Raw genomic sequence first — 14,031 nt, 5'->3', positions numbered from 1 at the left:
ATGGAATAAATGATTGACAATATAAGTTTGTATTTGATTTACTTTACAGGAGTTTGTCTTATGGGTTACTGAACTATTATCTTTTGCAGATTAATAGGACATCTGAGCTTGCTCGTGTTTTTGGCATTGACTTCTTCTCTGTTTTATCACGAGGTTCACAGTTTCGTGTTGAATCTATGCTCCTAAGATTAGCACATACACAAAACTATCTCACAATATCTCCAGGAAAGCATCAGGTCTACTGCCATTCCTGTCAGCCCCTTATTTTGTAAATAAGTTTTATTCCATTGATATTGCTCATTTGCTGATGCTTGTAGAAGTACTTGTTTTGCTTCTTCCTGAAGATTCTCTTAATGTTCTGTGCTAGTGACTGTACAACAAGCTATTGCTTGATAATTTGTGACATCACTGTAATTAGTTTTTTCTCCACTGACTGGGATACTGAGCTGGAAAAGAAAAGCTACTGATTTAGATTTACTTAGGGCTTATTTATTTTATTGTCCTGTGGTGTCATGGTGGCATCATTTACTTTCTTTAAGTTTTGTTTTAGCCTTTCAACAATTTTTATGTGTAAATTGGTCCCTTATTGTGAATCTATATAGTGTTTTTCTCCTTTGGGCATCTGTCCTCAGTTTACATGCCTGTAACTTGACAACTTAAATGACCAATGGTGATAAATATTAATGGAGCACCAAATCGAAGTATTTAAATATTTAGATTAGCAACTACGGGCTTTAGGGGCTTTACCTGTGGGCTGACTCTACTATCATAGTTCAGACTGCTTGTGCCTTCATCCATGGTCGTGAACCTCCATCCATGGTGAGGTATTGCCCCTATCTACCCATGAAGAGTCCTAACTCCTACATATACCTCTTTTTATAGTAACTGCACACCTTAACTATCTGAGCTCTTGCTCAAGGGTGAATGACAAAAGGCTGTCTCACATGCATCACACATGCCAAGCCAAAAGTCACACATTAACAGAGCAGCCTTCTCCTCTTCCTCCTCTCCAGGCCCCTTGAAGTATATATGCATTAAGATTCTTATTCAATATTTGGCTGGTTGGAAACCTTCACATATAAATGGCCTTTTGTCCTAATCTTATTCAACACTGAGACATTTTAACTTGTTTCAAGCATAATGTCTTCAAACTAAAGAAAAGCTTTGGACTTTGGCAGCATAGGGCATTTTCAAGAATGCCCATTCGCATAAAAGAAGTTGCCTTTATTAGCATTTATAACGGTTCTTTGTTAAAATTTCATCTTACGCAGTCCTAAGTAGAATATCTGGGAATTAAAAATCCTGCGGTTTTAGTAAATACAATCTGTTACTTGGTTGAGGCATCATTGGAGTTGTATAAATGCTTTTGTTAATTTAATAGTTGAGGCATAGTTCTAGATTTTCTATATTGAAAATTCTATTCCAGAGACCTAGAAATCATTAAGAACTTAATAAGTTATTCAATCTTATTATCTCACTTATGTCTAACAAATATGTAAGAAATTTTGTTAAAAGGGAGAAAAAATAAGACATGGATAGCATCATTATACTGTCTTAATTACTTTATATTTTTGTAGTTGAATTATGTTTTCAAGACTTTCTTTTTGTTATTGTCCCATTTTGTGCCTTAATCCATTTACAAGATTCAGCGCTTGGCTTTTTGTTATTGTCCCATTTTGTGCCTTAATCCATTTACAAGTTTATGAGGAATACAACAAATTTGTGCAAGCATACTTAAAAAAAAATCTGCATATGCACACATATTTAAATGTCATGCATGCCTTTTATTGTATGATAAGAGGTTAACACTTTATTGAACATTAACTCTCCTGTCCAAGATCTGCCGAATCGGTACCGGGACCTATACCAGTCGGCGCCCGGTATGGTTCGGTGCCCGCTCGATGCCGAACCAAACCGGTATTCTCAAAAAAACTTAATTGGTAATCACTCTTTTCAAACTTTTTCTATGAATTTAAGTCTAATTCACCCGACTTATGAAATTCATCAAAGAGCCATAGGTTATAGTAATTATTGGCCTCTTCGATGTTTTTTTGACGTTTCTATGATTTCGGTTTAATCTAGATGATGCATCTTATTACTTTAAAATGATACAAATCATAAAATGAACAACATAAAATATTCTTAAATCAAGTAGTGACATGGAAATTAAAAAATAATACAATCAATTACATACTTAAAGTCTAACATACATACCGATATCTAAAATTGGATAGAGTGGCGATGCCTCTCATAAATATCTGGATCATCAGCATAATCTGAAAGCACATCAACCCCCCCATGTAACCAAGCGGCATTGTAGTTTTGTATGTTCATTTCATAAGAAACGCACGTCGGGTTATAAATACTCTTGAATCTCTCGCTGAAGCTCTAGCTCTGATAGGTATTCTTTGGCTGATAATACGGCTATGAAGGGGCCCATCCAAATATGCCGGCAGCAAAATTCGACCCGTAAGTTGCTCCGGGCTGTTTAGGGTAGTAGCCACCGGAAGATGCCTTGTACATACTATATCTATATCTGTATCTGCATGGGTCATAGGCTGCCTGTGGCTACGGGTAATAGGATCCAGTATACGACTCGGAACCTGATACGTCCATGAATCCTACTCCATGTGCGAGGTCATCTGCAGTTGCATTGTGTTTTCTTGAATGACTTCGAGGAGCCCGCCTTCTATATGCAATCGTATCCTCGCGAGCTCTACCAGATCATGCACCGTGGTTCCTATCCTGTGTAGTACGCATAAATTGAGACTCACCGGTGAATCGAAGACCACCCTGCAGCTGTCTCATAAATACCAGCTACCTATCCTCTACTCTCTTTCTGGCCGGCAGATCTATGACCACCAAAACTATCATCGTTGCTGCCTATGGTCTCTAAATTTGAGTGTACCACTCTTCTATACTCTCCATTGGGGCTACAGATGTCTTTTATTTTTTTTTTGGTATGTTGGGTAGCTTCCTGCTTACTTTTCATGCCTTTCTCTACCCAGCTATGTATGCTGGAAGGATGTATGTCGCCCTTCTGATCGAGTAGACTGGATAGCATAGTGGCCTCATCTAAGCATCTCTTGATCATATCTCTAAGAATATCTTAGACAAGGAGTCATGTGGTGACTAGCTCCTCTGTGGTTATGGCTGATCAGCTAGATGAACGCATGGAATATTGCACTCAGCCCATTGCCCTGCAACGATCCTAGCCTTGCTGGCTATAAAACTAACCGGTCATGGAGAGGATCTTTGCTCATCAAGCTTCGGCTCTTGCTGCTGGCCCATAAGCTATCCGACCATAGGATCATCCTCATCATCAACGAAAGCACTATGGATCGGATCTGTATACTTGAGCTCCACTTTCTCCTAAATGCACTTCAATTATAACCTCAGATTGTAATGAACATATACCAGGTCGTTGAAGCACTTCTGTGTCAAACGGTTCCTTTTGCTTATTGTGGATGAGGGCGAAGGTGGACTAGTTGCGCCCACAGCCACTCGGAGATCTGTCTGAGAGGATCTGGATAGCTAGCTACTTAAGATATTTTGCGGATAGTCCAAAATGAATCCATCATTCAACTACAAAAATATTAAAGAAAATTACATATAAGATAATACTATATTAATAACCATCTATTGCCAGGTAAATTCATACTTTTCTTATTTATAACAGTTGCTGATACTCCAAAGATGTCGTTGCTTTCTCGAAATATTTTGGTCCGTGAAAAAGAACTATGTTGTACTATGTTAAGAATAGAAGATACCAGTTAACTTTCACATGTCACTTAAGTTAACTTACTTCTTCTGGACATAGAGCCACGACTTCTGGATCTGGCTCCATCTTGTAAATCACATTATGGAGAGCGGCCAAAAGTTTGTCATCTATATCGATTTCAGGTACAATGTACTGAAATCGATGGTTCAGATGGTATACTGCACGTAGAGTTTGTTATTGTCTTAGTAAAATTAGACAAATACAAGAGCAGTCTAATTTTCAATATTCTTGCTTGCCTGCTAGATACAAGTTCGTACCTATCTGGTACTCCCACTGCTGCTCAATAATATCGATGTACTCCTAGGCATGTGTCGGCTCTGTCTCGATGATCTGAATTTTTAAATATTTTTAAATTTAAAAATATGTTTAAATATCATAAATTTAAAAAATATAATTTCTACCTTAGAAATTACTTCTGAATTATGTAATACGTACTACTAATTTTTCATTATTTTTGGTATTATTTATATATTTTAAATTATTTTTTAAATTTAAAAATAATTTTTAAATATTAATATTTTAAAAAATTAATTTCAGCTCAGATCCATGTAGAAGTCAACAATGGATGCTATATATTTTTTTTAGGCCCTCGAGCATGCATCAAAGGATATTAATTTCTTATTTTTTTAAATTTAGGCCTAGGCCACTATGCGCATTATCGCATTAAAATTTGAGCGACTAGATACCGAATTTTTATGGAGAGTAGTTTTCATGCCTCTAAATACGTTTTTAATTTCACAGTTTTATTTTTCAAATTTTATTTATTTTTAAAAAATTATTTTTAATCCAAAAATATATTTTTAATTTTAAAAAATTATATATATTCTAAAAATTAAAAATTTTAATATCAACGTGTACAGCGTCCATAGATCTATAACATATAAAAAAATTAAGTCGAAATTGAAAATTTTGGCATGATCTTTTTTTTATTTTGTAATTTTGAGCTATTTTTTCAAGCATCCTTCAAAAAAAAAAGGAGAAAAGGAGATAGAAGAGAGAATGCACACCTTATTTAACCTTGAATCCTTCTTCTGATAGCATGAATTGATGTTTGTGAATTTTTTGTGAAGGAAAAGCGGTGGAGCCGCTTTCAAATAGCGTTGGGAAGGCCTGAGCTAATTGATGCCTTAAAAAGGCATTAGGTGGTGGCAGTGGCAATAATGCCCAATTCGGTTCGAAACTGGGTTGACTCGATCCAAACCGGTCGGTTCGTACTAAGTCGGCACTGAACCGGTCGGTTCGCACCGATTTCGGCCGGTCCAATAACGGTTCTGGGCGGAACCAAATATTATAGCCGAGCCGACCCAATTTCGCACAGGGTCGGCTCGGTACTGCCTGAACCGGGCGGTTCAGCCCAGTTCAGCAGACCTTGCTCCTGTCAATGGTGTAGTAACATCGAATAATCAAACTAAATCTCAAATTCCCTAACTCTAATGATAATTTCAATGCTTAAACATTCATTAGTTTATTGCCATTATGATATAGGAAGTTTTGCATAGTTTTATGATGTCATTATTTTTTTTAGTATGAAAGGGTTTACAACTTTTAGTATGGATAGAGAGACAAGCGGGTTGTGCTCCATGCCCATCAAGGGAGTTTAAACTTACATCTTGTCAACTGGAAACATATAATGTGTTGTAAATTGACAACTCACATTGTTGATCATGATTTAGAGCATGTGTAAAGCCTAAAACTAGAAATTAAGTTTTGGAGGTTTTCTTCCTTTGCATTGACAAATTGGATGGTATTGGTAGAGCTAAGGTGCCAAAATGCATGGAAATCACATTATTGATCATGTCTCTACATTCATAATTGCCTACAAGCAAAACTAGATGGATTTGGACCAAGGTTCACCATACTGATACCGGACCATGCTGTAGCCATATCCCTTCTATAGCCTCTTGATGAAATATATGAAGATTTTAAGAACATATAGGTTTTGGTTTCAAGATATTTTAATCATTGTCTGTCATGATTAATGGGGTCGATTTTTGTTTTATATGGTCGATCATATGCTTTTAAACAATAGGATCCAAGCTTAAATAAGCATGTAATGTAATGATAGTTCAACACAAGGTTTGTAGAACTACCCTGTATCGCCCAGTACGGGGCGTACCGTACCATACTGAAAAAAATTAGTACGAAACATATATTCAAGTCGGTACAAGCATCATACCGCCCGTGTCGAGGCGTACCGCCCCATACTGAGGTGTACCAATCTGGTCTGTACCGAGGTGCGTACCAGTCCGTATCGAAACATACTGAAATGAAAATTGAAAAAATAGTAAGAGATCTATCTTGGCATAGAGTAGTAATACCAATATGGTATTTGGTGACGAGATTGCGGAGCTTGTTTCAACATGTTCTTTATCTATATGCGAGTGTATAGCATATTTCTAGCTTTATATCATTGTCTTCTTTTTTTCCTAATAAAGTAGTTTTGTTAATTGTGATGCCATTGAAGGTCATTTTGATTATTTTCATGTCTTTATATTTAGAGATTAGGAAACAATATTATACTCTTCTAAGTTTATTTGCTCTAGAGTGCCTTTTATGCCCCTGCATGCTCTATGAGCTCAACTTGGTCAAGCTCGTGTTGAGCTTGATTGAACTCATGGACCACCAAGCTAAGCTTGAGCTGGCCTAGCTTGCTCTGGACCGGCTTGCTTTCACCCAAGCGAACATGTTTCTTAATACAGACAGGTTCATAGTTTGCCATACCATCCCGTACCGACCGATATGGAGTGTACCATAATGTATAGGAAGGAAACCGGTACGAAACTTAACTTCAAGTCGGTACAAACCCTGTACCGCTTGTACCGAGGTGCATACCAGTCTGTTCCGAGGCGTACTGACCTGTATAGCGGCATACTGAGATAAAAATTGAAAAAAATAATTAGAGAGCTATATCAGCATAGGGTGTATCGTACCATACTGTACTATACCGAACCAACAAAGTACTGGTATGGTACCCAGTACCCTAAATGCAGACCTTGGATAGGCTACATGTTAAATTTTGATGCATTCAACTATTTTGACTTTTGTGAGATTCAAAATTTGACAATCTGTGTTTGATGATGCCTAAAGATTGAGGTATATGTATTGTGTTTGTTCTACCTTTGGCCAATATAGCAAACGTCATTGTGGAGGATCTAAGATTTTTATCAAATTTGCAACTAGTGTGCTCAGAAATCTTTCTTGAAAGCCGAAAAGCAAAACCAACCAAAAATCATTCACTCTTGCATATAAAGGATGTGTAAGCATAGTTTTGGACCAATCCACAAAAATCCAGAACTGCTTACTATATATGTGATTGTTTAAAAAGTGTTGGGTATTTTCATATTGTTTATCATAAGAATTAGTAACAGTATACTTTTTTCCACATTAAAAGCCCAACTTAGGACTTCAGTTCATGTAAAAACTAAACGAATACATACAATTATGTCTACATATTAATAATACATACGTCTTATACACTTGCTGATAGTGTTATGGGAAGTTCCTTTTTTGTAATATTACTAGTGGTTCGACATGCTTCCTTTACTCCACAATATTGTGACAAATGCAGGTTGCAACTGGATCAACACAAATACAAATGGAAGAGGCTGGCAGTTATGCTGCCTCAAATGATGATTGTCTGAAGTCTGAACATTGTAATTGGTTGCACCAATTGACCCCCAATTCCCATGGTAGTTGGCCATGTCTGGTATCATGGCATAAGTGACTTGTCATAATTGTTAAATTAAACATTTGAAGCCAGTCGAGGGCATTACTTAAAGGATTATGTACTTGATAGGACAGAGAAGTAGAGAAAAAAATTGTTGAAGTACCACAAAACAACCTTGTAATAAATCAAGTGGATTTTTCTCTTTTTTTGGGGGGAGGGGGATCAAAAGGATATGAAAATTATAATAAGCAGTAAATAAACTGATGAGGAAAGGAACAAAGGTATTGAGGGGTTTAGCAGGCCAAATGCATTAAAAAACCAAGGACATAGTGGAATCCAGAATGCATGGAAATCAATTGACATCCAAATGGTTCGTAAACAAACAAAAGGTGAGAGGAGAGGACACTAAATTGTTCCACAAAAAAAAACTTTAGAAATCTTTACGGTAGCATTTTTAAGTGAAATGGAAGATGATGTGATGCCTACCATACATGAACAGTTTGAGCAGTTTTAATAATGAAAACTCTTAAAATTGGTGATGATTGATTCTGATTTTGTTGGTAGTGGTCATGAAGAATTAAAAGGGACGGAACGACAACATTGATTCTTTAAGTCGACACTCAGAGAAAATGTTGTTGTGAGTAGGGTCTGCTGGAACCTCCAAAATCCAGCTAACATTGGTGCTGTTTCAAATCCTATGTTGTGGTTAGTAGTTTCCTATTTCTTATCTGGCAGCTTTATGAACATCTCATTGGATTTAGCGTGTCTAGCAATAGTTTCTGTTGAACATAGAGGATAATGTGAGGCTTTGATCCATCACGTGGAGATGGGCCAAAAAATGTTGATGTTGTGCTTCAGATCTGTGAAGTTGTCACTTGTGGACATGTGGACGTTGCCCAGTTATGGTATCCAAGGTCCTAGGAGGGGCAAACTGGGGATAATCCTAACCTTTGGTATTTTTTTTGCACAAAGTGGCTACCCCAGGACTCAAACTTGTGTTATTGTACTTGTCAGCCCAAGCTTTTTACAATTTCACTGAGCAATGACCCTCATATTGATTCCATGTTGTCACTGTGAAGTTGTCACTTGGGGCCCAAAAGAATTACTGCATAGCTTAGATTCCATATTACCTGAGTGTCGTGTGTTGGATGAATGTAATACTGCAATGTCTGACTATGGCCCAGATGATAACTCATAAAATGTAATGACTTGAAGCAAATGTATAGGTCCTATAGGATATTAGGATGACTTTTAAAAATTGATATGTCTATAGATATGTATAACCTGGTTGAAGGCTAATTGAGGATAGCTAGGAATTGCTTGTCAGCTGTTCATGTATCTTTTTTTGTGTTTCTCTGGATGAACGCATTGGCAAGTATATAGAGTAGTCATTGTATTTTCTAGCATTTCCCATGCCTGATCTAGCATACACATTATCTATGTTGTAATTTGCATGACTTCTGAAGCTATGAGCCACAATGTTCTGTGCAGGTAGCCTCGCAGCCTGCAATGGAGTGTTTACCACTTGTTATGGAGCCAGAATCTGGGTTCTTTGTTGACCCAGTTGTTGTACTGGATTTCCAATCCCTTTATCCATCGATGATAATAGCATACAATCTCTGCTTCTGTACATGCTTGGGGAAAGTCGTTCCTTCCAAATCAAATGTGCTTGGTGTTAGCTCTTATTCACCGGATCCACATCTTTTGAGGGATTTAAAAGAACAGCTTCTGCTAACTCCAAATGGGTTTCTGTATATTCCCTCAAAGGTGACGTATTGCTGCTCGTATACTTCAATTTCCTTCTTTATCTGCATGAGATTGTTCTATTTCTAGTTTGTATGACTACCTTTACTCTTGGTAGTTGACTGCTTATGTTATATGTTTCTTGTGATTATGAATTGGAAGCATATTATCTTGATCTTGTTTGCATGTTGATGTGTTGTCATTCTATTTGAAATAGTTTCTCATTAGTGAGTAAGCTGTTTCCACTAGTTTTTTCCCTTTATCTTCATGTAAGTGAAACTTCTGAATCCATTCAAAATTTCAAACAAATCTGACAATCATCTTGAGTGCTGAAAAGAAGAATTGTTAAAACCCAATAGGATATTAGCTTGTAAAAGTGATACCCAGATTAGCATTCTGGATAGAACTACTGAGCCCTGTGTCAAGTTGCATTGGCTTAGAGCAAACCACAAAACATGTAATTAAGGTTGAACATTTCTATCAATGGAGTTCTTTTATATGAAGCCATTAATATAAGAGCCTGCAAGTTGATACATCAATTCTGAGCTTTAATGCTAATGACAGATCTAGATTTAAAATGACTTTCCTGTCTTCCTGGTAAACATGTATAGATTTTTCAGGCTCTCACTTTTTTCAACCTAATGATTACCAGAAATCAAGTATCCAGAAGCATAGTTACGTGCTGTCAATCTTCAACGCCTTACTATATCTAGCCTTCTGTTTTTTGTTTTGACTAATGCAGGTCCGTAAAGGCGTGCTACCCCGCTTGTTGGAGGAAATATTATCAACTAGGATAATGGTGAAGCAGGCAATGAAAAAATTGAGGCCTTCACAGCAAGTTTTGCAAAGGGTATTTTTCTTCTTCTAAAATTGCATATATCCTGGAAGCATCATGATTTTTTCTGACTCATGCAAATATTGTCACAAACTCGATATGGATTATGGACATTTGAAATTTGGTCATTAGCAGAAGATTATTAAGATTATTTAATAAAATGGAGAAATTTTGGAGTAAAAATTGAGAAAAATCTCTACAGGGATATATTTTTTAAAAAATAGTAAGTCATTGATGGCCTCAGTAAATCTATGAAGGCATGAAGTTCCATCATCCCTTTCAAGTTAGTACTTCACCTGTATGTGGTCGCAGGACAATGATGTTTTTTTTTTTTGACAGATTTTACATGTACACTAGTATCTTTGTTTGCTGATTCTTGGCCAGATTTGACAAGGCTTAATGCACCTTGACTCTCACTTCTAGTGTGCATGCTTGGAATTTCTATTAGTTGAATTGCACACATTAAAACATAAGGCCATGTGAGATTAGCTATACAAGTTTGCCCACTGATAATTTCCTTTTCAGATATTTAATGCAAGGCAGCTAGCTCTGAAGCTTATAGCCAATGTTACTTATGGTTACACAGCTGCCGGCTTTAGTGGTCGCATGCCTTGTGCAGAACTTGCAGACAGTATTGTACAGTGTGGTCGTAGAACACTTGAAACAGCAATCTCATATGTAAATGCAAATCCTAAGTGGAAAGCCAGGGTTGTATATGGTGATACTGATAGGTATTCTTTGCATGGTTCACCATTTCCCACTTGTTTTTATTGTTGGCTGGAAGTTTAGTATTGATGTCAATGATTACTTTTCTGTATAGCATGTTTGTTCTCCTGAAAGGACGTTCAGTGGAAGAGGCATTTAGGATAGGAAATGAGATTGCATCTGCAGTGACAGCAATGAATCCAAATCCAGTGACATTGAAATTGGAAAAGGTCTATCAACCATGTTTTCTTCTTTCAAAGAAGCGCTATGTTGGCTACAGCTATGAGAGTCCTGATCAAAAAAAGCCAACTTTTGATGCCAAAGGTATTGAAACAGTACGCAGGGATACATGCCCAGCTGTTGCGAAGACCCTGGAGCAGTCTATAAGATTGATTTTTGAGCATCAGGATATATCTAGAGTAAGACTTTTGGTTCATTCAATGCAGTTTATTTTGATTTTTCATTTCCATGTTACATTTGTGGGCAGATGGACGCCATTTTTTTTATATCAGTTACCTGCGTACATTTCTTGTGTAGGCACTTCCATAATAGATGTATTTTTTTTTCTTCCCTTTTTTCTTCTTTTTTTTGTGTGGTGCAGGTTAAATCCTATTTGCTGCGTCAATGGACACGAATATTATCTGGAAAAGTATCTCTTCAGGATTTTATTTTTGCAAAAGAGGTTCGCTTGGGTACTTACAGTGTTAGGGCTTCTTCCCTTCCGCCAGCAGCGATAGTGGCTATCAAGGCAATGAATGCAGATCCCAGGGCAGAGCCACGCTATGGAGAGCGAATCCCATATGTTGTGATTCATGGAGAACCTGGAGCCCGTCTTATTGACATGGTTGTTGATCCATCTAATCTCCTGGAGATCAACTCTCCATATAGATTGAATGACCTGTATTACATCAATAAGCAGATCATTCCTGCATTGCAACGAGTGTTTGGGCTTCTTGGCGCTGACCTGAACCAATGGTTCTTGGAAATGCCTCGCCCAGTAAGACCATCACTGGCTAAACGTCATTGTTATGTGTCTCATTCATGGTCTTCTCATGATATTGATGATAGTAGACTAGGGATTCATAGAAAGGCACAGACGAAAAGAAGCAGGATAGATACCTATTATATCACAAAGAATTGTATTCTGTGTGGTGAGTTGGTTCAAAGAAAAGAATACTTGTGTGATAAATGCTCGGAGAAGGAAGCACTTGTTGCAACAGCTGTGGTTGGAAAAACTTCAAAGTCGGAGAGAGAGATCCAACATCTTACTGCTGTAAGTGCTGTTTATTTTTTCGCATCGTCAAACATTATCACATGGTGATAATTTAATAATTTGTGTAGAATACCCGGTGCATTTTTTGACTTAGAAAAATAAATTGAATGTCTTAGTCAACTTAAGAAAATTGATATCATGGACTTTCAAGTATAAAACCATAACCATAACGTTGAAGCCTTTATTGTCTAGAGTCAGCTTGTAATTTTTCTTTCCATGTTTTCCTAATATTCTGCATTTTATGCAAACTTCCAAGATCACCGATCTATATCTCCAGTCTTTCAGCATGGACGTGTAGCAACAACCATATGATACAAGACACTTGTCCATTTGCTTAGTTGCATGGTACATCGTACCGATCCGTACGGGACGTACTATACCGGTTTGGTACGGCTGGCATACCATATTGTACCAATTTAGTACGGATAGCGTACCGACATTCGGTACGTAAAAAAAATTTATGTACCGTAGTATACTAATATTATACTAGTATGGCACTGGTACGGGTTCGGTACCGAGACGGCAAATCTTGCTTATGTTGGTCCTAGTAACAATGTACTAATTTGTGTGCTCGACTGTGGTGCGGGAGAGCTGACTGCTATATTTGATATTGCAGATATGCATGCATTGCGGTGGCGGTGACTGGATCCTAGAGAGTGGGGTAAAGTGCACTTCTCTTGCATGCTCAGTCTTTTACGAGAGACGAAAAGTTCAAAAGGAGCTACAAGCTCTCTCCACATTTGCAGCGGAAGCAGGACTGTATCCAAGTTGCAGGGCTGAGTGGTTCTAATCTGTAATTTATTTTTCTAATGAGGTTTTTCTCTTTGGGGTGTATTTCTAATGAGGTTGTAATTCAGATATGTAATATATTGTTTGATAAATGTATCTTCTGTACAGTATGTAAAATATATGTTGTATCAATACCAGAAATATACCAAATAAAACAGTTTCATTTATTCAGAAATAACGCTTTGCTGTTGGGACGCATTTTAGTCAGCTGGTGGGAGATAATTTGGAATGCGGCAAAAGAGGAGTCCGCCTGGGTTGAGCCATGCCTCCGGGCACCAATATTGTCGACGGTAGATAAGAAAACCCACGGTGACAGCTCGCTTATCACATCATATCTCTCAATCGCCTCTTTTCTCTTCTAATAAGAAATCGGTCTAAAAGATCTAGGCTTCAAGAATTGTAGCATCGACCAAAGATGTGAAATCCCACTGGGCGCAATCCAGTGGGCAGCAGGTGTCTGAGACCGGGACCGGGCAGCGTGTTGGGGGGCTTCCACCCCTGGGTGTGGTCGCGTGGCTCTGCTTTAAATCTCAAACTTCGGAGTTTAGAGCACGCTCGTTCCACTTGTTTCTTCTTCTGCCTCTTGAATGCGGGCGTTGTATCTGGTTTGATAAATTTATGCACCCATCCTCATGGTTTTGGTTCTGGATTAGGCCGGCTTCCATGTTCAAATCTAATTTGCAGTTTTATTTTGCGATAAGATTTGTATCTAGATACGTGCATATTGATCGCATAAGAAAAGTTTGTTGTATCATTTCTAACAAATTACCAAATAAGACAGTCTCGTTTATGTAGGGAGAAAAATCTGCGAACAGTTCTGCTGGAGCCAAAAAAAGCGTAGCATTTGTCACAGAAATTGAAAACCCTCGAAGCCATTTTGATGGACAGGTGCATGTCAACAGTACACCATGTGGTAACGGCCATTTGATGGACAGGTGCCTGTCCACCGTACACCTTGTGGTAGCGGCCATTTGATGGACAGGTGCATGTCAACAGTACACCATGTGGTGGCGGCCATTTGATGGACAGGTATTGGGAATATGTCAACAGTACACCATGTGGTAACAGCCATTTCACTGTAAATAGATTGGGTTGATTCATGACCTGATCCAATCTATTTAGACCGATATAACTCATTTTGAAAGATTCGTAGGATTAGGTTGGATTCTAAAATTGGACTCAATCTATTTTTTCGATCGATTCTGGGTTTACAAAATGCAGACCCGACATGATCCGAT

General features: G+C 37.7%; 1 protein-coding gene across 3 annotated transcripts in view; it reads left to right on the top strand.

Moving 5' to 3' along the window:
• LOC103716039 (DNA polymerase zeta catalytic subunit) overlaps positions 1 to 12,968 on the top strand; it is a 44,208-nt gene extending 31,240 nt beyond the window's left edge. For all 3 annotated transcript variants that reach the window (XM_017844943.3, XM_008803883.3, XM_039124622.1), the window contains 7 exons: positions 90 to 236; positions 8,940 to 9,215; positions 9,934 to 10,041; positions 10,552 to 10,757; positions 10,847 to 11,150; positions 11,333 to 12,004; positions 12,621 to 12,968. In XM_017844943.3, coding sequence (XP_017700432.1) covers positions 90 to 236; positions 8,940 to 9,215; positions 9,934 to 10,041; positions 10,552 to 10,757; positions 10,847 to 11,150; positions 11,333 to 12,004; positions 12,621 to 12,794 — 1,887 coding nt within the window. In that variant the 3' untranslated portion in view covers positions 12,795 to 12,968. The remainder of the gene's footprint in view (positions 1 to 89; positions 237 to 8,939; positions 9,216 to 9,933; positions 10,042 to 10,551; positions 10,758 to 10,846; positions 11,151 to 11,332; positions 12,005 to 12,620) is intronic.
• The last annotated feature ends 1,063 nt before the right edge of the window (positions 12,969 to 14,031 follow it).

Source organism: Phoenix dactylifera, chromosome 3 (assembly GCF_009389715.1).
Source record: "Phoenix dactylifera cultivar Barhee BC4 chromosome 3, palm_55x_up_171113_PBpolish2nd_filt_p, whole genome shotgun sequence".
Taxonomy (NCBI): domain Eukaryota; kingdom Viridiplantae; phylum Streptophyta; class Magnoliopsida; order Arecales; family Arecaceae; genus Phoenix; species Phoenix dactylifera.
The sequence above is the reverse complement of the archived record's forward strand: the minus strand, read 5'-3'. Positions and strand labels throughout refer to the sequence as shown.